The following is a 24,922-nucleotide window of genomic DNA, read 5'->3' as shown; positions in this document are numbered from 1 at the left end:
CTCCCAAGTAGCTGGGACTACAGGCATGTGCCACCATGCCCGGCTAATTTTTTTGCTTTTTTTGAGACAGAGTCTCACACTGTTGCCCGGGCTGGAGTGCAATGGGGCGATCTCGGTTCACTGCAACCTCTGCATTTTTAGCAGAGACGGGGGTTTCCCTATGCCCGTCAGGCTGGTCTCGAACTCCTGACCTCAGGTAATCCGCCTGCCTCGGCTTCCCAAAGTGCTGGGATTATAGGCGTGAGCCACTGCGCCTCAAGGCCAGACTTCAAATCCAGGTCTGTGACCCCAAAGTCTATGTCCTTGCTGCTAAACCAGGCATCTTTCTTTCAGCTTAATCACCACCATCCCATTTCGGAGATGGGGAAACTCAGGAACAGAGAGGTTAAAAGACTTGTCTGAAGCCGTTCAACTAATATTTGGTGGAGCTGGGACTGCATCTAGGTTTGTCTGACTCCAGATCTCATGCCCCTTCCCAGATCCCATGAAGGGAAGATGAGAGCCCTGAGCCCAAGTCAGGCTGGACCTCAAGGAAGTAAGTCCAGGTCATTCACAATGAGAAGAAAATAAAGTACTGTAGGGACAGAGGAAAAAACCCAAGAATACAGAGGCAGGTAAATTTAGCTGTCTTTCCCAGCATCCACCTGAATGGCCCTTTCCCTTATACAAGAGTGCTTACTGGCCTTTTGTGGGGGCCACAGGTTTGAAACTCTCAAGGCAGTGGCACAGGGGGGCTGCCCCCTCGTTTCCCAACTACTACACCTTCTGTAGTCCTCTTCTCTCCCCTTTCCCCTCCAAAGCTTAGGAGAGAGTCCAAAGCCAGAGTCAATCCCTGTCTTGGCAGAGCCCTCAGTCTATGACAGCAAGCCCTGGCACTCCTGCCTGTGTCTTCTTACTCCCCTGGTTGGAAAGCAAACCCCAAACAAGGCAACACATTGGAAACTAAGTAACCATAACTGTATTCTATGATATCTAAAGGGAAGACAGTGCTCATCAGTGCTCAGGTCTATTAGGCAAGACAATGCACAAATTTAGCCACAGTCACAATATCACTACCCAAATGAACAATTAATCAGTTACACAAAGTAAAAAATCCCCAACCTGCTCCATAGCCTCTGAACACAGTCCTAAGCCCAGACAGAGGTGATCAAAAGTGCTCTTGGGCATAATGAGGCAGAGGCAAGGGAGTGGCAAGATCAATGTCAAGGCCTCTCCAAACATACCCTTTCTATTTGGTATGTAAAGGACATCACTTGTTTCCTCCCAAAGTTTAAGAAGGAGATATACACCAAGCAGGTGGTGTGGTACGCTAGGCATTCTGGATATTCTGTTTTTGGGTTTCAGTTTCTTACTCCACCAAAAACACTTGGAATAAAAAATGGTGGTAAAACAATGGATGAGAATTTAGTTTTTCCCCTAAAACACTGACAGTCTACTCCTTCTCAGTTCAGATTACAGCAGTGAAGCCAAAAGAATGAGAAAGGCATATATTACGTGGAAAGTCAAAACATGTAAAGCAGTTAGAATAACAAAGCAAGTACTTAATAAATGAGCTGCTACTTTATGAGCTATTATTACATTCATTTAATTATGCAATCATAACATTCTGGTAGGGTTTGGGAAATTTCCTAGAAGCATAATGCTTTAACCCTGGGTCTGCAGAGCTAACTCTTCTTCCTCAACCCATCAGTTGCAAAAATGCCTATGCATTACCCTCCAAGCCACCCACAGTCCCATACCTGTCTGCTGACCTGTCCAAGGATTGGCAGCTTCCAGACAAGGAATTTTCTGCACTGCTCAGGGGATCCAGCATCTGTAAGGCAAGTCAAACAATGAAGCCACACCCCCCAGCCCCAATTCCCCCCAGTGACCCAGGTTTTATGGAAAGGGCCAGCAAATGGGCTTTTTGTCAAAATATGAAAGTGTCCTTTTTCTCCCCATGCAGTGGGAAGAATGGTTAGAAAGGTACCATCCTCCCCCTTAGTTTAAAAGGCAAGTTTCCAGGAGGGAGAAAAATGCTTGGCTGGCATCCTAAGGAGCTCTGGCAGGAGAGCAAAGCAGAGGCTCTGCTTTTCTTGTTGGCATGTTCTTGGCTCATTAACACTGGAGCCTGGCGCTGGAGATGGTACTACCCTGCTGAGCCTTCCAGTGAGTTTGGGTGGGACCATAATGCTTCTGTTTACACTCCATAATTTATAATTTACAAAGACAAGTATTGCCTCATTTCACAGATGAGCACTACAGGCCTAGAAAGGTTAGAAGACTTGTCTAAAGTCATAAAACTAGTTAGTGCACAGCTGATACCAGAACAAAAATGTCCCAGTTCCTGGTCCAATGCAGAGGTAATAGATAACTAAATATGTTACAATATTTCTCTGGCCCCTGGTCAAATGCAGCAACAAAAGGCCTTTGGAATCACTTTTTCTCCAATCAATGTCCTGAAGGTCCTCCCTTTCATTTTCTCTGCACAAAAGTGGGGGTGGGGGTGGGGGAGCGGTCTTCAATTTCGGAATATTGATTATCCGAGCTCCAACATTAAACATTACATAGGGGCCGGGCTTGGTGGCTCATGCCTGTAATCGTAGCGCTTTGGGAGGCCGAGAGGGAAGGATCACTTGCACTCAGGAGTTCAAGACCAGCCTGGGCAATATAGTGAGATCTTGTTTCTGTTTAAATATTTTTTTAATTAACTAAAAAAAAAAATACATAGGGAAACAAAGTATCAGAATTATGAAAACTCACTAATGACCTCCATAAAATTAGTTTCCAACTCAAATATTTTTTCCCATTTAATACTAGGGTCCATCCCCACCCATAATTTCAAATGCTTTAGGTCATGCTGTCATATATGATTTTTAAAAATCTGCCAATCAAGGCAAATTTATTGCAAAGTAAAACTGCAAATGTTGCTAAGGATATAGCATAGCCAAAGTGGATGAAACCAACATGGGAGAGAACTGCTTTCAATCCATCTGATGGGTATTTGGCAAATTTAGACCAGTTAACAGAAAAAGACAAAATGGACAAATAAATAACAGGGCAGGTGTGGTGGAAGAAGAATACCAAAGATTCACGAGAGGCCTTGGGGAAAACTGCTGAGTCCTGCGAACGCTCTTGTAAAAAATGACGTTCTTTATGTCAGAAATCAAGCAGGGAGTGAAGGATGTTACATTGTGCTAGCATTTTGTTGTTGTTGCTGTTGTTTGAGACACGGTCTCATTCTGTCACCTAAGCTGGAGTACAGTTCACTGCAGCCTGGGCTCGAGTGATCCTCCCACCTCAGCCTCCTGAGTAGCTGGGACTACAGGCAGGTGTGCCACTATGCCCAGCTAATTAAATTTTTTTTTTTAGAGTCAGGGTCTTGCTATGTTGCCCCGGCTGGTCTTGAACTCCTGACCTCAAGCAATCCTCCTGCCTTGGCCTCCCAAAGTGCTGGGATTACAGGTATGAGCCACTGCGCCTGGACTGGCATAATTTTTGTTGGAAAAATTAGGCCAAAAAATTAACATGAACCATGCTTTGTTCATTCTAAAAATCAGTAAATAGATGCAATTACTTAAACCTGATTAAAGAAAAAACAAAATAAACTTATACTTTCACTTTTCAATAAAGTCACACTGGAATATTCTTTCATTACATACAATGCAACGTCTATTCCTGCTAAGCAGATTGATCTCAAATAGCCTGTTACCAGGAGCAATTCTCTTCAGCTAAAGAGGCAGGCACTGGGGGAGGACCTTGGTAATCCCCAGCCACTGCCTTCCTTGGCCTCCTTCTAAAAGTCTGTCCTCACTAGGAGTCAAATCCTCCCATGCCTTCCAGGGCCATGCAGGCAAAGTAAAAAAGTGAAATGGACAGATTATAGGACCATGGAGAGGAACACAGACTGAGGGCAATCAAGCTCATCTGCAATCTTTGGGATTTTACACCCAAGTCACCCCTAAAACAGCTGATATCCAGAAGTGCCCTGGTTAGAGAAACCAGAAAGGGTGGTCAGTAAAATGCCCAAAAAGGAAATCTGCAGCTAAAGGCACTCCAGGTCATTATTCCAAACATGAATTTATCTGGAAGGCAGGAGTATAGAAGAAAGAAGAATACAAAGGGCTTCTCATAGCCTATATAGTTTGAATAATGAAAGAAAAGTTAACGAGAATCAGTTTTTTGTAAAATCTCCCATGTGACAGCACAGGCCTTCTGTTGGATATTTTCCCCTTAAGAAATTTCCCTTTCTCAGGCCAAATCCCAGAAAGTATAAGAGCAGCCTTTTCTTTTACAATCAAAGCAAGTTTATTGAAAAGACCAGAATGACACTAGAGATCTCACCCTTGCTGAGTTCACTAAGCCAAATTGCCATTTGCATCAAGTAAGCCACCAGTTTAAAAGCCACTAAAATGGCTGAGCCACTGTGGTACACACCCTAAGGTGATCGCTCCCTCTATCAATTAGTCCCAATGAACTGCCTTTCCCTTTAGTGCAAGTAGAACCTGTGATGTGCTTCTTGCCAACAGACTATGGCAAAGAACACAGAACATTCATTCCTATGATTATGTGATTTTTATGACTCCATCTTTGCAGACTGGAGCAAGAGATTCTCCTGCTGGCCTTGTAGAAGCTGCCATGTTGTGAGAGGGCCCCATGGCAAGGAACTCCAGGTGGCCTCTAGGAAGGGAACTCAGAGAAGCCCTTAGGTGACATTCAGAAGAAAAGAGGAACCACAGTCCTACAGCCACAGAAACTGAATTCTGTTAATAACCATCTAAGCTTAGAAGAGAGCCTCAAACTCAAGAAAGGCAGGCAGCCTGGCTGACACCTTGATTGCAGTTTTGTGTGACCCTCAGCAGAGGACCCACTTGAGTCATGCCTGGACTCCTGACCCAGGGAAACTGGAAAATGATAAATGTATATTGTTTTAAGCCTCTAGGTTTGTGGTAATTTGTTATGGAGCAATAGATAACTAATACAACTGTCTACCATCATAAATGGTCAGACTAACCAATCCTACAGTGTAATTTTGATATGGTTTACTCCCTATCTTTCATCAAGTAACAGTATAACTAAAATATATCCAATGAAAAAACATAACCTGTCACTGTAGAACCAGTCATATGTTAAAACACTACTGAAATGAGCTGGGCATGGTGGTGCCTGCCTGTAGGAACAATGAGAGGACCACGATGAAGGAAAATCTGTTAAATGCTCACCTAACAGCAAGGAGACTATGTAGTTTAGATCCTTTAGATCCCATCTTTGGCAGAAATTGTTATTTGGCCCTTAAAAAGGGACAATCCATATTTGGGCAGGCCTAATTTATAAAAGAGCTTTCAAATGTGGTTCATGTCCCTCAGTTCTGCACTGTGACAACTGAGAGCCCCTTGTTATGACCCTGGTCTGCTGATACAGGCCATGGGCATATCCCAGCCCCTCTATACTCACGCACTGCTCGCTGGTCTCTGGGATGAACTCCCCCTCACTGTTGATGCTGGTGTAGGACCCCTGCCGGGCAATGTGCTGCTGCCGCTCAGGAACATAGCCAGGGGGAGGTGAGCTTCGGCCAGGGTTCTGGGAGCCTAGAGCACATAAAGGAGGCTTTCAACAACAGAGCCCAGGGTGTGTGGCCCAAGAGGAGCAGGCATGGGGCCAACTCAGAGACACTAGGCCCTAGAGGTCAGGAATGTGACTCAGATGGGTCATGGCACCAACGTCCAGCATGTGCCAGCTCCCTCAGGCAAACAAAGTCCCTTCCTAATAGGAAACAAACTTCAGAGATGGAGCAGGCACTACGGCATATCCGACCTAAAAAACCTTGGCACAAAACAGAAACCAGAATAACCCCTATGAGACCAATTTTAGCTGGCAATCAGACTAGCTTTTTAAAAAATTCTTATATATAATTACTCCTTCCTAATGTCACCATCTTCCTCTAGAGCACTAACATCATTTCCTCCCATCCGCTCAATGCATCAGCTTAGTCCTCTTTAGTTTTGGGTCCTGGCAATATTTTGAGAGTGGGGACTAGGGAAAGGTAACCGAATATACCTGTGCATTTCTCTCTGCTGCCCTGTTCCCCCAGCCAGTGTCTCCCCTTATTTGTTCTCTACCTGTATCAGGTAAAAAGACCCTCCTGATGGACTGGCCAGGATCAAAAGCCAGCCTTCTCCATTCCTACCCACTCCCATACTTTCTGGTTTAAGAGTAATGATATCGTGGCTGGGCACAGTGGCTCAAGCCTGTAATCCCAGCACTTTGGAAGGCCGAGACGGGCGGATCACGAGGTCAGGAGATTGAGACCATCCTGGATAACATGGTGAAACCCCGTCTCTACTAAAAAATACAAAAAACTAGCCGGGTGAGGTGGCGGGTGCCTGTAGTCCCAGCTACTCAGGAGGCTGAGGCAGGAGAATGGCGTAAACCCGGGAGGCGGAGCTTGCAGTGAGCTGCGATCCGGCCACTGCACTCCAGCCCGGGCGACAGAGCGAGACTCAGTCTCCAAAAAAAAAAAAAAAAAGAGTAATGATATCACTTTTTTTTTTTTTTTTTAACTGAGACAGGGTCTCGCTATGTTGCTCAGGCTGGTCTGAGTAATGATATTATCTTGCATTTATGTGGTGCTTTACTTTTTGTTACACATTCACAGTAATTAACCTCATTTGATTTTCAACATCCCTACAACAGAGGTTTGGCAAATATTTTTTGAGTGCCTGTTAAGTGGCAAGCATTCCACAAGGTATTTTTATAACATTTGTTACTTCACTTAATCCTTTCAACAATCCTGAAAGCTAAGCATTTGCTTTACTTAACAGAGGAGGAAATGGAGACTCAAGGAACTTAAATCTTAAAAAAAAAAACCCCAAACACCCAAAAACAATTATTTATGTTTTACAGGTAAGAGACTATAAAACCAATTTACAGGTATTTTCACCACATCAGCTTGTTAGATGAAATGGTTTATCATCCTAATGTTAGTGAATGACAGAGGTGTGCAGAGACATACTTTGTAAGTCATTGAGCAATGCTTTTCTGCCATAAGGGAGTTTGAGTCCAATAAATCAGGTCCTCCCTCCTCCTAGCCCAAGAGCTTTTTCTGACTGGCTGTGTTGCTTTCCATGATCAGAGGAGACAAAAATGAAGCCAAAAGTTTGCATCTTTTTTCCTTCCTAAGCTCCCCAGACAAACCAGAAGAGTCAATTTTCAGAAGGTTTAAAAAAAGCTTTAACAATACCCACACAAATATTTCTCGTAGCTTCAAAACTTAAACATAGGACTCTTATCCTGAACCCTTTTCCTGTTCTGAAGGGAACAAATGTATCCTGTTGTTTAGAAAACCAGAGACACAAGAGCCCTCCACTCCCTTATCTACCACCCCTTACCTCTCTCCCACGACCCAACAATTCCCAGACACCAGGAAAAGCAGAAGTACCATCCCTCAACAATGCAGGCTACTTTCCTTGCTGGCCGGTTTCTCCAGTGTAGTTCAGGGGCTATAGCACTAGGTTTTCTGAAATGGAACTGCAGGCAAGACACTCTGTGGAAATGGCTAAGGAAGCAAGAGAGACCAAGTTTGGTAGTTGGAGACCTTGGGAAGTACCTGACTCATTCTATTCTGTTTTATTGTTTTGTTTTGTTTTGTTTTCAGAGACAGGGTCTCACTATGTTGCCGCGGCTAGTCTTGAGCTCCTGGGCTCAGGCAATTCTCCCCGTTCAGCTACAGGCAGGTGCCACCATGCCTGGCTTCCCTCCTTTCTTCATGATAGATCCCTAGTCCAGACAATTTTAGATGGAAAATCTGAGATACTCAGTTTTAGTTTCACGTATGTGTGTGTGTATACATGTTTATACATTTATGTATATATATATTTCCTATCGCTCAAAAGCTCATGTGTGACCAGGCACAGGGGCTCACACCTATTATCCCAACACTTTGAGAGGCAGGAGAAATGCTTGAGGCCAGGAGTTTGAGACCAGCCTGGGCAACATGGTGAGACCCCATCTCTACAAAAAATATTTTTAAAATTAGCCAAGCACACACTTGTGAACCCAGCTACTTGGAAGACTGAGGCAGGATGACTGCTTGAGCCTGGGAGGTTGAGGCTGCAGTGAGCCATGTCTGGACCACTGCACTCCAGCATGGGTGATGGAGCGAGACCCTGTCTCAAAGACAAAACAAAACAAAAGCTCATGTGGAGCCAGAAGCACTCAGCCTGTGCCTGGAAGTAGAGGTAGCGTACCAAGGACTAAGCATCTATAGCAGAGGGTGCTCAAGAGCCCACTCCAGGGTCTTAGAACATTCTGGAAAAGAGGGTGGGCCTGACAGACATGGAGTTCAACAAACTCCTTGAACCAGAGAGACTACCACTATTTCAAAGGCCCTCAGAAGGAAGAAAAATACTTAATGGGGAAAAAAAGAATGTCGGGGAGTCTTGCTCTGTGTGTGTGTGTGTGTGTGTGTGTGTGTGTGTGTGTGTGTATGCACTTCTAGGGATGGGGTCTTGCTATGTTGCCTAGGCTGGTCTCAAGCCTTGGCCTCCCAAAGTGCTAGGATTAAAGGCATGAGCCCCCATACCTGGCCAGAGGGTTTCTCTTTGAAATACATTTTCTAAGAAGCTTGAACTATTGTTTTTCAATGACCTTCAAGAAACTGACACTGACTCTTTTTTTTGAGATAGAGTCTTGCTGTGTTGCCCAGGCTGGAATGCAGTAGTACAATCTTGGCTCAAGGCAACCCCCACCTCCTGGGTTCAAGCAATTCTCCTGCCTCAGCCTCCCAGGTAGCTGGAATTACAGGCGGCCGTCACCATACCCAGCTAATTTTTGTATTTTTAGTAGAGAAAGGGTTTCACTACATTGGCCAGGCTGGTCTCGAACTCCTGTCCTCAGGTGATCCGCCTGCCTCAGCCTCCCAAAGTTCTGGAATTACAGGCATGAGCCACTGACTCTTTGATTCTTCTATATTAAGTTAGTTGTTCAGAACGTATGGTTCATGTGGTTGTGCTGAATACATTTTGATGAATTCGCTACTGGATTGGTATTGGAGAATACTTCCAATCTCCTCTTGGACACATCACCCCAGCCTCCCTCCAAGAATGTCTCTCTGGCAGGAAAGCTAACATGGAGTCCTCAGTAATCTGGTTTCCCCACCTGACTCCAGAGCAGAGGCCAGAAACAAAATTGCTCTGAAAACAGGCATAGAATTTTGCTGGATTTCCTGTCTCAACATCTCACTCACAGGGTAGAGGCCACCAATTCTGAGATAAAGTGGTATCTGAGCCATGCCTTTGAAATGGTCTCAAACAGCCCATGGAAGATAATTTGTCCTATTTTCTAAGCCCTAACAGAAACTAAAGTTACTCTGAGTGTAAATTTAGGGATATTGTACCGTGAATTAACAGAGCAATAAAATCAGCCAAGGCAATATTTTTTTTCTTAAAAAATGTTGTCACCTCTCATTTAACCCTTACTACTAACCCTGCAGTGATGGTGCATTATCATCATCCACATTGTGCAGAGGGAAACCCAAGCCCCAAAGCCATAAAGTGACTTAATGGTGGGGCTGAAGAGAGAAAACAGGCTTTGTGACTCTCACACAGTTCAGTGAAGGCAATTTGGGGACACAATTTATTTCCAAAAAGGGTAGGCATGCTGCTCAACACAGTGGCACAAGACAAAACTTCTTGACCTGGCCAGGCCATCTGTTCCCCATGAGTAATCCCTATGGAGGATGGAGATTCCATTCACAAGGAAATAAGACGGCCTGCCAGGCGTGGGAGGGAGGCTAACATGGGGACAGCACAGGGAAAGCACAGTGCCATGTTTCTTTCTTTCTTTGGAGTGCAGTGGCATGTTCATAGCTCACTGTAGCCCCAAACTCCTGGGCTCAAGAGATCCTCCTGCCTCAGCCTCCCAAAGTGCTAGGATTACAGGTGTGAGCCACCTCCACAGTGCCATGTTTCATGCAGCTCAAATTCAGGGTTGTTTTCTCCATGATCATTTGGGAGTCAGAGGCCAGGGATATAAAATGCCGCTTAGCCAACAGAGGGCTTGGAGGCAAAGACAAGATGGAGGTTTAGGGGAAATCTGGACCAAGGAAACTACTCCACTTTCCAGTGACCCAGACCTCACACACCCATGTACCTGGCTGCTTCCCTTGCTACTGTAACACAAAATTCCAGCGCAACTGTGAAAAAAGGATGGTTTTCCTAAGCCCTATCATGCCACAAAACACAGAGAGAGCACTATTTAACCCTTTGCTTATAAAAATTAGCCTACTGCCTGCTTCCTACTTTTAGCTTTGGATGACATCTTGGTAGTCCACAAGTTCCGTGGCAGTTCAGTCCACATGTCAGCAACATTTGTCAGCAGCAGAAGCAACTCTAAGGAGGAAGCAAGGTGCATGGAGAAGAGACTAAGCTTTTAAATTAGATATACATGGGTTCAGGTCAGGCTTTGCCACTCATTAGCTAATGATCTAAGCTCTCACCTCAATTTCCTCAATTGCAAAAACGGGGAGAACTATCTACCTCATAATTTCTTTTGGAAGTTATAAATGTGCTGGCACAGGTATATATCTACATAACCCTATCTCACGGCAGGAACTCCGTAGAACCCCATTCGTACCCTTCACTCTGTGGCAGATATATGGGGTAGGTGCAAGATGGATTCCACCCTTCTAGTGTGCCTTCCTGTAATTCAGAAGCTAATTGGCTAAAAGCTGTATTTCTAAGACTTTCTTTAGGTTCAGCCAATCACATGCACTTCTGTAAGATTAACAAGCTTCCTGTTATTTCTGAGCACAGTCACAGAAGCCTTTGGTTTTTCTGCCACAGTGTTAGCAGAGGCCCCACACCTGGTCTCCAGCTTTGCTGATGCTGACAGACAGGTGTGGACCAGAGCTGAGGGGCACTGGACTTCTGGACCGGTGGCTTCCTGATTACAGAAGAGGGAGGATGCTCTGTGGTGTGTCTTAACCTAGAGCCTGCTTCTCTTTCTTCCCTCATTGATTCCATAATCCACACTGTGCACATCTGGCTTATGGAATCTCTTCTTCCTGAAACTAGCTACAGTGGGTTCTCCTCTGCGCAACTGAACTCTGACCAACACACTCTGGAGCTGTATTATACATTTTAACTAGAACAAATAAAAATGTCTCTTGTAAGGGACTGACTGGAGAGAAAGAAAACCTCTTATTGATGAAACCTCAGACACTGGTCCAAACTATGCCCAAACAGGATGAAATGCCCTGAATCTGTTACATGGAGTGTCTGGGGTGAGACTTCCCTGGGATAAAATATCCATGGTCCCCCTGACACCTGTACCCTCCTTCATCAGTTGCACTGAACTCTCCCCTGGTTTTACAAGGTGGAATGGGACTAGCTCACATGAGACCAGCACTACAGACCCAGGAGGGCCTGGGGGGAAAAACAGCAAAGGTTCTCTGAGCTTTCATTTCCAGCCAGAGACTTTCACTTTTTCCAATCCACACTGTGCCTGCAGAGAGCCAGCCTTGTTATCTGATGGGCTATGTGCCAGGGGCTATTGTGCACAGGCCCACAGGCTGGAGCAGGAAAGGGAAGTCTCCCCAAACCAATGGCTATCAGAGGAACCAAATGGAAAAACCAGGAGTTGGCAGAACTGCTCCAGGGCATTTTCAGTTTTGTTTTTAAATCTTCATTTCAGAAACTGGGAGCCAATGGAGATACACAACAGCAGTTGAGAGCAACTCAGACAGGGAGCTGGACAGGATAGGATACTGGACCATAAACTCACTAAAGGTTACATATTTACCAGCAGTGATAGCAATGAGCCAGACAGCACAAAGCACAGTGCTATGCAAAACAGCTCATTCCGTAGGTCTCAGAAGGCTGCCTAGGCAGGGGTCACAGGCTTTCTTGGGACACCCTTCCCTGGTATTCCAGCCTGAACTTGCTCTAGCCTCACTGGGCCATCTATGCCAACAGGCCCATCTCAGCACCAACTGAAGCAAAGGAGCACAGTAGCAGTTGCACTGTTAAGAGGCCCACAGCTTCCCAAGAAGGCATTTTACACAGAAGGAGAAGAGTGGGGTTTAAGCTGCCAGGTATCCTCATTCCTCCCAGTGAGCGCTAGCTCTCTACCAGCCTCCTTAACCCAAAGAAGTGGAGTCAAAGATAAACTCTCACCCTAGGATATGGTAGGTTCTTTTGCTTTGTACTCTGACTTAAAGCTGAAAGACAGGCTTTCAGATTCTAGCCCTTCTCATAGAAGAACCCTAATCAGGAAGCTGATGCAGTCAGGAAGTTGTCTCTGCAGGGAGTTCTAGGGCTTTGGGTCAATGTTAATGTGCAGGTCATTGCAAGTATAAAGAGATAGCTTTTTGGCCACCAACTATTTTGTAAACTCCTCTCTCTTCAGGGACAGATGAGATGGGGAGAGTAATCAAATATTTTTTTCTTTCTCAATAGAAAATCTTAACTAATATTCACCCATATGCTCACAGTGGACCACACTCTGTAGACCACAGTAGTGGGTAGAATTTCCATAAGACCCTAAGAATATCTTCTATGTTTCAACTTTCAAAATTCCCATTTTATTTTGGAGCCGCTACCACCATCAAAGTTTCTGATCTCATCTAGCACCATAGAACTTATAGCAAGGAGGGAAAAAAACCTTTGGAGATGAAAGAAGCTAATCATTTTGGTTTCAACTGTATGGTCACTACCCCTGCAGTCCTGGTTTCTACCCTTTCAAATCCGTACTAGGACTGGAAGCTGGTCCTGCGCACTGCTCTCTGTTTACTGCCCAGTTGTCGCTATAAGCCACCCTCATCCTTTCAACATTCTTTCTTGTCCTCTGCCTGAATTTTCCCTCCTCGTCTCTCAAGAGGCAGAGGGCTCCTCTCTTCCTTGCGAAAGCATTATAAACCGTCTACCTGGACTTGATTCATCTCCTTGATTCATCTCCTTGAGCAGGAGTCAGCTCCCCCATGGTCTCCTCTTTATCACCTTTAACCCCTTCTTTTCAGCTGTCTTTATCCCTCCCTTCATACACTTCCTCATATCTCTAGCCTAAAAACATCCTGGGCTGGGCATGATGGCTCATATCTATAATCTCGGCACTTTGGGAGGCTGAGGTAGGAGGATCGCTTGAGACCAGGAATTTGAGACCAGGCTGGGCAACATAATGAGAAGTCATCTCTACAAAAAACAAATTAGCCAGGTGTGGTGGCAAGCGCCTGTGGTCCCAGCTATTTGAGAGGCTGAGGCAAGAGGACTGGAGGTGGAAGCTGCAGTGAGCCATGATGGCACCACTGCACTCCAGCCTGGGTGACAGAGAGAAGGGGTTCTGCCATGTTGCCTAGGCTGGTTTCGAACTCCTGGGCTCAAGCAGTCCACCCACCTTGGCCTCCCAAAGTGCTGGGATTACAGGCATGCACCACTGCAACTGGCAGGCCCACCATTTCACTACCAAACTCCTAAAAAACCTGATTGCCTCCACTCAGGGGTTGGAGTATGGCTTGCCTCACTATGGGACAAAGTGGCAAGATAAGGACAAAGACAGAGTGAGAACTGAGGCAAAGGCACTTAACAAGACGAACTTAGACCATACAGGAGTCAGAATGCAGCAGGAACAAGTCCTTTTTTTTTTTTTTTTTTTTTTTTTTTGAGATGGAGTCTCACTCTGTTGCCCAAGCTGTAGCGCAGTGGCACAATCTCAGCTCACTGCAACCTCCACCTCCCAGGTTCAAGTGATTGTCCCACCTCAGCCTCCCAAGTAGCTGGGATTACAGATGCACACAACCACACCTGGATAATTTTTATTTTTTTATTTTTTTTGAGACAGAGCAAGAGTCTGTCCAGGCTAGAGTGCAGTGGCACGATCTTGGCTCAATGCAACCTCTGCCTCCCAGGTTCAAGCAATTCTCCTGCCTCAGTGGCCTGAGTAGCTGGAATTACAGGCACCTGCCATCATACCTGGCTAATTTTTGTCTGCCTTGGCCTCCCAAAGTGTTGGGATTACAGACATGAGCCACTGCACCCCGCCGACAAGTCCTTTAGTTAAGGCTTGGTTACATGGCTTAAGGGCACTACCCAATGTATCAAGGAAAAATATTGCTTGAGCTTCAAAGGTAGGTAGAATTTCCATAGGCCAAGGTATGAGAGACGATATCTTCAGGTAGGGAAATTCCACCTGCCTGCCTGGTGATCTCCCCACAGGGAGATTAACTCTTTTGGATTAACTCATTACTTAGTAGGGTTTTGTTTGTTTCTGTTTTGTTTGTTTAGCATGAACTAGTTTAACAGACTAAATGGCCTGAAAAAAACCTGGAATTCAAGGTATGCATATTATGATGGAAAAAACAAATGGTAAACATGATACCTGGCTTCACATATTTGAAAAACTGTCATACGGGAAAGATTTTATCTATGTTTATTTGCTGCTCAAGAGAGCAGTACTAGAATCAGTGGGTAAAGTGAGAGAAAGCTGATTTTCAATCCAAAATAAGGAAGACTTTCAAATAAATAAACAAGTCTGGAATTTGATTGGGCTACCCTGCACTTCCCCATCAACGCAAATGCTGCAGTGTGAACTGAGTAGCCTGCTTGCTGCAGAATCACTAAATATTCACATGTATGTAAATGATGATGGGAAGGAGGCACCAGAGGAACCCGGTGGAAGGCTGAATTGTTAAGGCTTACTAACCAAGGACTTCTTTGACCCCATTTCTATTGCTAGGACTTTTCCAAGTCTCTCATGCTAGACCTTGACTCCTGTCTCTGTTTCCCTTCCAGAAAGTCTTATCTGTACCAGCACACACCAAGCACTCAGACATTTGTGAATGAAAAGAACAGGTTTCTGTCTCTTACCCTTGGTCTGTCCTTACCAACCTGGCTGGTTCTGTGTAAGGCCTTCTCCCCACACTCCTAATTTGCTTTCCTACTTCTCTGGTTACTCCTTTTCTTTGTCCTTCATAGGCTCATCCTCTTCTAACTGGCCACTAAGTGTTGGGTTCCTAAGGCTCAATCATGGACCCTCTTTTCTTCTCATTCTATAGTCTCTGCTTAGGCACTCTCCCCTGGGCCCATGGTTTCAACATAACAATTTCCAATATTTTTTCACTAGCCCTGATTTTCTCCCCTCTGAGCTAGAGACCTATATATCTAACTGCCTCTCTGATATCTCCTGTTGGCTGTATCAGAGGCACTTCAATACCAACATGTCTAAAACATTAAGTCTGCCCCTTCCCAGCACCTGGAACCACACTCTCTTTCAATATTCCTGTCTTAGTGAAAGGCGATGCCATTTATTCATCTCCACAAAGCAGTAATTTAGCTCCCTCTCTCTCAATATCTGCAAATTATTTTTCTTCCTTCCTTTCTCTTTCTCTTTTTTTTTTTTTTTTTTTGAGATGGGAGTTTTGCTCTTGGTGCCCAGGCTGGAGTGCAATGGCACCATCTCAGCTCACTGCAACCTCCACCTCCCAGGTTCAAACAATTCTCCTGCCTCAGCCTCCCTAGTAGATGGGATTACAGGTGCATGCCACCACGCCCAGCTAACTTTTGTATTTTTCGTAGAGAGGGGGTTTCACCATGTTGGCCAGGCTGGTTTCAAAGTCCTAACCTCAGGTGATCCACCCATCTCGGCCTCCCAAAGTGCTGGGATTACAGACGTGAGCCACCACACCCAGCCTCATTTTTTTTTAAATGAGATTGGGTCTCACTATGTTGCCTAGGCTGAGCTCAAACTCCTGGAATCAAGCTATCCTCCCACCTTAGCCTCCTGAAAACACCTGCAAATTCAATCCAATACTATAGTAATTCTTAAGCCTTTTGGTCTTAGAACCCCTTTGCACCTTAAAACTGATGGCACTTAGCTTTTATTTATGTGGGATGTATCAACTGATATTTACTGTATTTGAAATTAAAACTCAGAAACTTTAAAAACATTTTCTCAGGAGAAACCAGTGGAGGAAAAAATAAATGTTAAGAATACAATCATATACAAGCACACATGCCCTTAAGCCAGTACAGTGATGACATCACCTCAGGCACATGACCTCTGGAAAACTCCACTGTACACTTGTGAGATAACTGAGTGTCATGTCTCAGCATGATTATGAAAATAATTTTGAGGGCCAGGCGTGGTGGCTCATGCCCATAATCCCAGCACTTTCAGAGGCTGAGGCATGTGCATCATGAAGTCAAGAGATCAAGACCATCTCGGCCAATGTGGTGAAACCCCGTCTCTACTAAAAATACATAAATTAGCTGGGCATGGTGGCGCATGCCTGTAGTCCCAGCTACTTGGGAGGCTAAGGCAAGAGAATCGCTTGAACCCGGGAGGTGAAGGTTGCAGTGAGCTGAGATCGTGCCACTGCACTTCAGCCTGGTGACAGAGCGAGACTCCATCTCAACAAAAAAAAAAAAAAAAGAAAATAATTTTGAACTCACAGGGTCAAAGGACCCAAGGGACTGCCCAGGATTCCCAGAACACACTTTGAGAACCACCAAAACAAAACGCCATGTTCTGTCAGTTTTACCTCTGAAAGTTCACCTGCTCTTTCCCTCTCTCTACTTTACCAGCCTACTCCAAGCCCCAGTTTTCTCTACCTGGACCACTGCATTAGCCTAATGCAGTTCCCTTGTATTCATTCTTGCCCCCTCCAATCTGTTATCCACACTGCAGCCAGATCAATCTTTTCAAAATACAAATATGAACATGTAACACCACCCACTCCTCTTCACTTAAGAACTCTAAAGTAGCTTTTCACTGCTTTCCATGCAATGATCAGAATCTTAATCAGGGTCCACAAGGCTCTGCCTCCCTCCCCAGCTTTATCCTGCCCTCCCCTTCCCCTTGCTCCCAGCTCTCCAGCTATTCAGACTTCTTTCCATTTCTCAGACGTACCACACTTCCTCTTGCCATCAGGCCTCTGCTCTTGTAAAATCCCCTGTCTGGAACCCTCTTCCTTGCATCCCTTTTGCCTAACTCCCAAATCCCATTCATGCCTAAGGCCTTCCTGGCCCCAAGATCAGGATCAGCTCCCATCCCTTAGTTATAGCCCACCATTTCTTTCTTTCTTTTTTCTTTCTTTTTTTTTTTTTTTTTTGAGACAGAGTTTCACTCACTCTGTCACCCAGGCTGGAGTACAGTGTGCAATCTCCACTCACTACAGCTTCAATCTCCCAGGCTCAAGTGATCCTCCTGCCTCGGTCCCCTGAGTAGCTAGAAGAGGCACTCACCACCAAGCCCAGCTAATTTTTGCATTTTTAGTAGTGACAGGGTTTTACTGTGTTGGCCAGGCTGGTCTCAAACTCCTGGCCTCAAGCAATCCACCTACCTTGGCCTCCCCAAGGGCTGGGGTTATAGGCGTGAGCCACCATGCCCAGCCCATTTCTTAGTTATAGCCCACCTGCAGCACCACACACCTTTCAGTCACAGTTTGTAATTATACATTAACCGCATCATAACAAGTAAATGTCAGTCTTTCCATGGATTGCAAAGGCCACAGGGACAGGGCCTGTATCTTTTCTGCTTCCCATATTTCTGGCACATAGTAGATATTTTGGTAATTACTTTTTTTTGGAGACAGGGTCTCGCTCTGTTGCCTAGGCTGGAGTACAATGGCACATTCATGGCTCACTGAAACCTCTGCCTCCCAGGCTCAAGTGATCCTCCCACCTCAGCTTCCCAAGTACCTGGGACTACAAGCACGCACCACCACACTTGGCTAATTTTTGTATTTTTTGTAGAGAAGGGGTTTTGCCATGTTGCCCAAGCTAGTCTCAAACTCCTGAGGCTCAAGCAATCCACTCATCTCGGCCTCCCAAAGTGCTGGGATCACAGGCAAATTATCTTTTGAATGAATAAACAAAAATGTAGAATAATGGAAGAGAGATAAGACAACATGATATTTGGGGCGTGGTGGCTCACGCCTGTAATCCCAGCACTTTGGAGGCCAAGGCAGGCGATCACCTGAGGTCAGGAGTCTGAGACCAGCCTGGTAAACATGGCGAAATCCCATCTCTACTAAAAACACAAAAATTAGCTGGGAGTGGTGGTGCACACCTGTAATAGGCTGAGGCAGAAGAACTGCTTGAGCACAGGAAGCAGGGGTTGCAGTGAGCCAAGATGGCATCAATGCACTCCAGCCTGGGTGACAGAGTGAGACTGTCTCGAAGAAAAAAAAGACAACATGATAAATATTATAATGGTGGATGGGTATCAGGGGCAAACATTTTCAGTGGCTTCCCACTGCCTACCAAAAAAGCCTAAGTGCAGTTGAGAGTCCCTTAGAAAACACCCAGGCATCCTTTTTCTTGGCCTTCTCTACTCCTCCTCCAAATGTATCAGCCAGCCTGGACCTGAAGTATAGTGAGCTCTCCACAGACTTAGTTTAAAAGCCCTTTCTCCCGTTGTCCCCTATGGAAATCCTCCATAATCTTTCAAGGTCCAGCTGGGACAGCTCCCCTCGGAATGCATATTCCAGATCATTCCAGTTAGAAATCATCTCTCCCATGTCTTGGCTCTATGGAAAGGCTCACAGGTTCCATCCATTCTCTTGCCACATCTACCTTACCCCACACACACTCCAAAGTCCCTGGGGTTCTTGGAACCCACCAAGTTCTTTTGTGATCATGCCTGGCAGGTGCTCCTTACTATGCCTGAGATATCTATCTCTACTTGATGTTCAGTAAATGTTCCTTGGAGTGTCAGCTCTGATGTTGCCTTTTCTGTGAAAGCCCTTCTCTCCCAGGCGGCATCTGCTCCAGCCACCCTTGCTCTTCCACATGCTTCACTGCAGCATTCATCTCAGCCCAACGGCTGGTACTTAATGCTTTGCTGAATGAAGGAAGGATCTGGGTATGCTAAGAGGCTGTGTTGCCCATTTTCCAGATAAACAGGAACTACTTCACAGAAATCTCATTCCTCAGCATTCTCAGCCAGGAAAATAAATTCTATATATAGCTCCCAATAACATGGAGGAAGGGTCCAGTGGCTGAGTATTTAGCCCCTGCCTCCATGCACATATCACAGGTTCTTGCTTGGGGGCAGGAGACCCAGTTACTGCCCCATCAATTCTTACTGATTACAAGGGACCATGCTGCCCACCTCCATCCCCTCAATCTCCACAAGGACTATAGAAAAGAGGCCAAATTGGCAGAGCTTCCCAAGCTCTGAGGCACCCAGATTCCAGGGCCAGAGACGCTCTGGCTAGGCTCTCCTTGCTAGGGTACTAGCTCTCCCTCCTCAACCAACACATCCCCCAATTATCTACAGAAATCTGACATGCATATACAGACTTTCAGCCTGGCAATACTAGAAGTTACTCAATGAGGCAAAGTCAGTACCTCAGTAACATATTTTTCCTGCAACTCCCTCATAAGGCATATTGCAAACAGACAAACTCAGAAACAGTGCTTAGATCTCTCAAGCTCAGCTCAGGGTCTTCAGAGGACAGTTCAATTTGATGCAATCCTACCTATATGGATAAGGGCAAAGCTGGCTTTCAAGCAGCAGCAGGGGTCTCCACAACATTAAGGCAGCAGGCTCAACACGATGTTTGATAAGGCCAGATTTCCCTTTTGATACAAGTTTCACAATTCAAGAAATGGGCTTTCTCCCCAGACTCCCAAAAGTGGGATCCACAGGAATCCTGGATTAACTAGTAATAATTCATAGGCCTGATTTAGATTCCTGTCCTGGGAAGGACTAGTAGCAGCCACAGAGCTTTCTGACTAGTTAGCAGAGGGTTGAATATACAGTTGGCCCTCCATAGCTGCAGGTTCTGCATCTGTGGATTCAACCAACCATAGACTGAGAATATGTGGAAAATTATAAAAAAATAACAATATCAAAAAAATACAAATAAAAATATAGCATAAGAACTATTTACATAGTATTTACATCATATTAGGTATTATAAATAACCAGAGATGATTTAAACTATAAGGAAGGATGTGGGTAAGTTATATGCAAATACTACACTATTTTATTTCAGGGACTTGAGCATCCACAGATCTTGGCATCCACAGGAGTCCTGGAACCAATTCCCTACAAATACAGATAAATGACTGTACTACGTCAACAGTCTCCTTTCCTTCCCAGACAACTGAGCTAGACTCTCTCAAAAGTTTCATTGGTCAGCATCTTCCCTGAAGTATAAAGACTTCTCGGGAATCATAAGCAAGAGGTTTAAGGTTAAAATTCAAATTTAGACCTGATTCCTAACTTTACAAGTCTCTATTCTTCACAAGAATGGTCAAAAGTGAGTGTAAACACAGCTGGAAGTCTTCAAGCAGATGTCTGAGGCAATCACTTTTTCAGGAATGTTTAAAAGGAATTTAATCACACTACTACATCACTATATTTTAAGTTCCTTGAGAGTCAGGATACCATCCCAGTTATTTCTTTGCCCTTCCTCTCTAAATAAAATAAAGGCATAGAGGATTACTCCACGCGGAGTAATAGTCAATAAATATTTGATGATTATTTAATTAACAAATACTTGTTGCTTTTTTAAAATGTGGGCAGATAAAATAGAGGAGGAGAAAAAAGGGGTGAAATACTCACTGACGGAGAGGTGTCTGCTTCTGGGCTCGGGGGGCTGGTAGATAGTATTTATATCCCCTGCAGACTGGGAAGCCTTGATCCGCACCTGTCTGGACACCCCAGAGTGGGGAGAGGAACTGTTCTGTAAAAGAAGAGGAAAAAGGCCAAGCTACATCTTTACACAGTCAGGCCTATCAAGGCCTTCTCACCCTTTTCCTAAGGACTCCCTGCATGCTCAGCCACCTTCATGCTTTTAATACATGAGTTACCCAGCTTTCCCCCAAATCTGACTCCTCTATTTGTCTCTGCAAACCACTATTTGCTCAATGTAGTGTTTTTTTTTTTTTTTTTTTTTTTTGAGACAGAGTCTCGCTCTGTCGCCTGGGCAGGAGTGCAGTGGCCGGATCTCAGCTCACTGCAAGCTCTGCCTCCTGGGTTTACGCCATTCTCCTGCCTCAGCCTCCCGAGTACCTGGGACTACAGGCGCCCACCACCTCGCCTGGCTAGATTTTTGTATTTTTTAGTAGAGACGGGGTTTCACTGTGTTAGCCAGGATGGTCTTGATCTCCTGACCTCGTGATCCACCCGTCTCGGCCTCCCAAAGTGCTGGGATTACAGGCTTGAGCCACCGCGCCCGGCCTCAATGTAGTTTTATAGCTTCAATGATATATGAGCGCTGAGACCTAGCGCCCCAGTTTAACAGGTGATGATCCAGACATGGAGGAATAACAGGCATTCCTGTAATAATCTGCAAAACAAAAGAGAGCTGTAAATACCCTCTCATAAAATTCTCCGAGAGTTTAGGAAGAGTAGCAGAAAATTATTTCTGCAGAAGAGGGAGTCAGAATAGAAAATGAATGATGGCAACTTCCCTCCCCAACAAAATTCTGGTTGCTATACATGTTACTTATCTTATTGGTTGATTGATTGACACAGAGTTTTGTTATGTTGCCCAGGCTGGACTCAAAACTCCTGGGCTCAAGGGATCCTCCCACCTCAGCCTCCGGGTTAGCTGAAACTATAGGTACATGCTACCATGCCCAGCTTATATATGTATGTTTAAAAGTAGCTCAATATGCTTCTTTTTCCCAACCATAATCACTCCCTGAACATTAAGAAGATTCCAGGGTTTACATGTAAATCATCTCAGGATCATGTTCAATTGAGAAAAGCTATCATAAGTACCATTCTGCCAGACAGAGGTCAAGGGCCTGAGACGAGGGTCAGCAGTCCTCCCAGCACCCACTCACTCTTTCCACCGGGCCCAGTCCAGCCACCACAGAGAAAACTAAGCAACAAAGGGGGCCCTTTGCACCGAGAAAGCTTAAAACTAAACCCTGGAGGTAATCAAGTGATGTCAGGATGTGATTACAAATAAGCAAGGCACTGGTGAGAGCAGGGGTGAGAGCTCAGGATTTAAACAAGTTGGTTCAAAGTTTCTACTTGCTCCTCCATCTCCTCTACCTCCCCCTAACAAAAAAAGTCTGATCTAAACAAACTCTATATCCTGTCCTCCAGGAAAAAGGTTTCCCGCTCTCAGGGGAGAGTTCAGCTGCCAAGCAACCTCCCGTAGTCCCCTTGCCAGACTCATCACATGCAGGTTGTCTTGAAAAACTGCCTTGCTCTAACGGGAAGTCAGAACCAAGGGGAAGTGAATGTTCTTGCTGAAGCCTCCAATGTGCAATAGCTCTCTGCTAAGGGTCAAAAAGGAAACAACAGTCAAAGCCACATACTGGGGAGGCAGGCAAGTGAAGGGCAAGGGAGGGCCACAGCCTTGCACTCAAAGAAGAGGTGAATGATGAGCACCCTGCCACCTGCCTGAATGCAGGGCCTTACACATAGTGGGAATTCAATAAATCATGGCAACGTGAATTTGAAATGTGTAACAAAGGACATACAATCTAAACCCTCAATTAGAAAATTTAAAAGCTAGGCCGGGAGTGGCTCATGCCACTGTGGCAGTGGGAAGCCACTGAAAATGTTTGCCCCTGATACCCATCCACCATTATAATATTTATCATGTTGAGAAGCAGAGCTTCTCACACTTTAATGTACATACGAATCACCTGCAATCTTGTTAAAGTGCAGATTCTGATTCGGTAGGTCTGGGGTGGAGCTCAGAGCCTGCATTTCTAACCAGCTTCCAGGTGATGCTGACACCGCTGTTACATGGTCCACACTTTGAGCTGCCAGGTCTTAGAAGTGAGTCATGCCTCAACTGCAGGTAATGGTTCTCAACCCTGCTGCCCACGAGAATTGCCTGAGGAGCTTTTTTTTTGAGACGGAGTCTTGCTCTGTCACCCAGGCTGGAGTGCTGTGGCGCGATCTGGCTCACTGCAACTCTGCCTCCCAGGTTCACACCATTCTCCTGTCTCAGCCTCCCAAGTAGCAGAGACTAGAGGCACCCGCCACCATGCCTGGCTAATTTTTTGTATTTTTATTAGAGACAGAACCCGCCTCCAGGGTTCAAATGATTCTCCTGCCCCAGCCTCCTGATTACAGGCGTGCACCAGTATGCATGCCCAGCTAATTTTTTTTTTTTTTTTTTGAGACGTAGTTTCACCCTTGTTGCCCAGGCTAGGAATGCAATGGCACCATCTCGGTTCACCACAACCTCTGCTTCCTGGGTTCAAGTGATTTTCCTGCCTCAAACTCCCTGTAGCTGGGATTACAGGCATGTGCCACCACGCCCAGCTAATTTTTTGCATTTTTAGTAGAGATGGGTTTTCTCCATGTTGGTCAGGCTGGTCTTGAACTCCTGACCTCAGGTGATCTGCCCGCCTCAGCCTCCCAAGGTGCTGGGATTACAGGGGAGAGCGACTGTGCCCAGCCGCCTGTGGAGCTTTTGACACCTCAGACCAACAGAACCTCTGGACATAAGAGTCCAAGCACTGATATTTTGTAATACTCAGCCAAATTTTGAAAACCTCAATTCAAGGGGGCAAAGGGAATGGTATAGTAAATAAAAATGAGGTTGCTGCAAGGGTTTAGGACACCTTGAATAAGACTCAGAAGTGGGAGAGAGGAAGGAGGAAGGTGGGACTATGCCTGAGAATCTAAGGGTACTGTCGTAGAGTGACAGGAGAGCCCACAGGTATGAACTGTGTAGCTAGCAGAACATTCTAAAGACAACAAATAGAAGACAGTAACCATTCCATGAAAACCTCACTAAAGGACTCTGGGTAGAAGTGTGCTGTGGCTAACACACACAATATGAAAAATTACCAGGAAACCACGTGTATCAAGATTTCAGTGACTGGAAGACAGGAAAAAGTCTACCCACAAATTATCTCAATAAAAGATTTGGCAAGTGGATTCAACGATGCAGGGAGGAGGTAAAGCGGGGAGAGAGCTTGCTTTAGTTTGTTACATGGTAATGTAAGATAAGAAATGGCACACTGGATCACCAAGAGCATCCTGTCCAGTCCTCTGTTTTAATGGTGGTACCAAGAGATATTTGCATGGAAGACCATGATAGTTATGATAGCTGTGAAAGCATCTGAGGTGATTTAATTAAATTTACAGCTTTACCATCCATGAATTTATTAAAGCCCTTTTAAAAATCTGCTTTGAAGCTATACAATTGCAGAATAATAGATGCCACATATATCATCTTTTCTCTTTTTGAGACAGGGTTTTGCTCAGTCATCCAGGTTGGAGTGCAGTGGTGCAATCATAGCTCACTGCAGCCTGGAATTCCTCGGCTCAAGTGATCCTCCCGCCTCAGCCTCCCAGGTAGCTGGAATTACAGGCATTTGCCACCACGACTGATTTTAAAACTTCTGTAGAGATGGGGGTCTTGCCATGTTACCCAGCCTGGTCTATCACTTGTTATACAAATGATTTCTTTTTTGTTCTAAGATAATGCTCAACACTCAAGAAGTTCATCCAAATTGAGATTAGGTGAATAAATCTGTGTCTTCATTATCCATGCTCTTAAATGCATTAAAGACTCCGATTATATATGCTTAGGCTGTCTGTCCTGACTTAAACAGTTCTAAACTTTTTTCTTTTTTTTTTTTTGAGATGGAGTTTCACTCATTGCCCAGGCTGGAGTGCAATGGCGCAATCTCAGCTCACTGCAACCTCCGCCTCCCAGGTTCAAGCAATTCTCCTGCCTCAGCCTCCCGAGTAGCTGGGATTGCAGGCATGCACCACCACGCTCAGCTAATTTCGTATTTTTAGTAGAGACAGGGTTTCACCATGTTGGTCAGGCCAGTATCAAATTCCTGACCTCAAGTGATCCACCCACCTCAGCCTCCCAAAGTGCTGGGATTACCAGCGTGAGCCACCGTGCCCAGCCAAGAGTTCTAAACTTTTACACTATTCATACATGAAAGTGACTCCAACTCCTTGAAAACTTTGTCTTCTGGACGTTTTCTAGCTCAGTTATCTTCGA

General features: G+C 45.2%; 1 protein-coding gene across 9 annotated transcripts in view; it reads right to left on the bottom strand.

The window, feature by feature from the left end:
* Positions 1-24,922, bottom strand: part of MAP3K3 (mitogen-activated protein kinase kinase kinase 3) — a 73,845-nt gene that overhangs the window by 8,666 nt on the left and 40,257 nt on the right. For 5 of the 9 annotated variants that reach the window (XM_030923185.1, XM_030923189.1, XM_030923182.1 and 2 more), the window contains 3 exons: positions 20,545-20,665; positions 5,434-5,567; positions 1,740-1,813 (listed from right to left, as the gene is read on the bottom strand). In XM_030923185.1, the coding sequence (XP_030779045.1) occupies positions 1,740-1,813; positions 5,434-5,567; positions 20,545-20,665 (329 nt within the window). The remainder of the gene's footprint in view (positions 1-1,739; positions 1,814-5,433; positions 5,568-20,544; positions 20,666-24,922) is intronic. The other 4 variants (XM_030923187.1, XM_030923190.1, XM_030923183.1 and 1 more) reach the window with 1 other exon arrangement.

This window comes from Rhinopithecus roxellana, chromosome 19 (genome assembly GCF_007565055.1).
Source record: "Rhinopithecus roxellana isolate Shanxi Qingling chromosome 19, ASM756505v1, whole genome shotgun sequence".
Taxonomy (NCBI): domain Eukaryota; kingdom Metazoa; phylum Chordata; class Mammalia; order Primates; family Cercopithecidae; genus Rhinopithecus; species Rhinopithecus roxellana.
The sequence above is the reverse complement of the archived record's forward strand: the minus strand, read 5'-3'. Positions and strand labels throughout refer to the sequence as shown.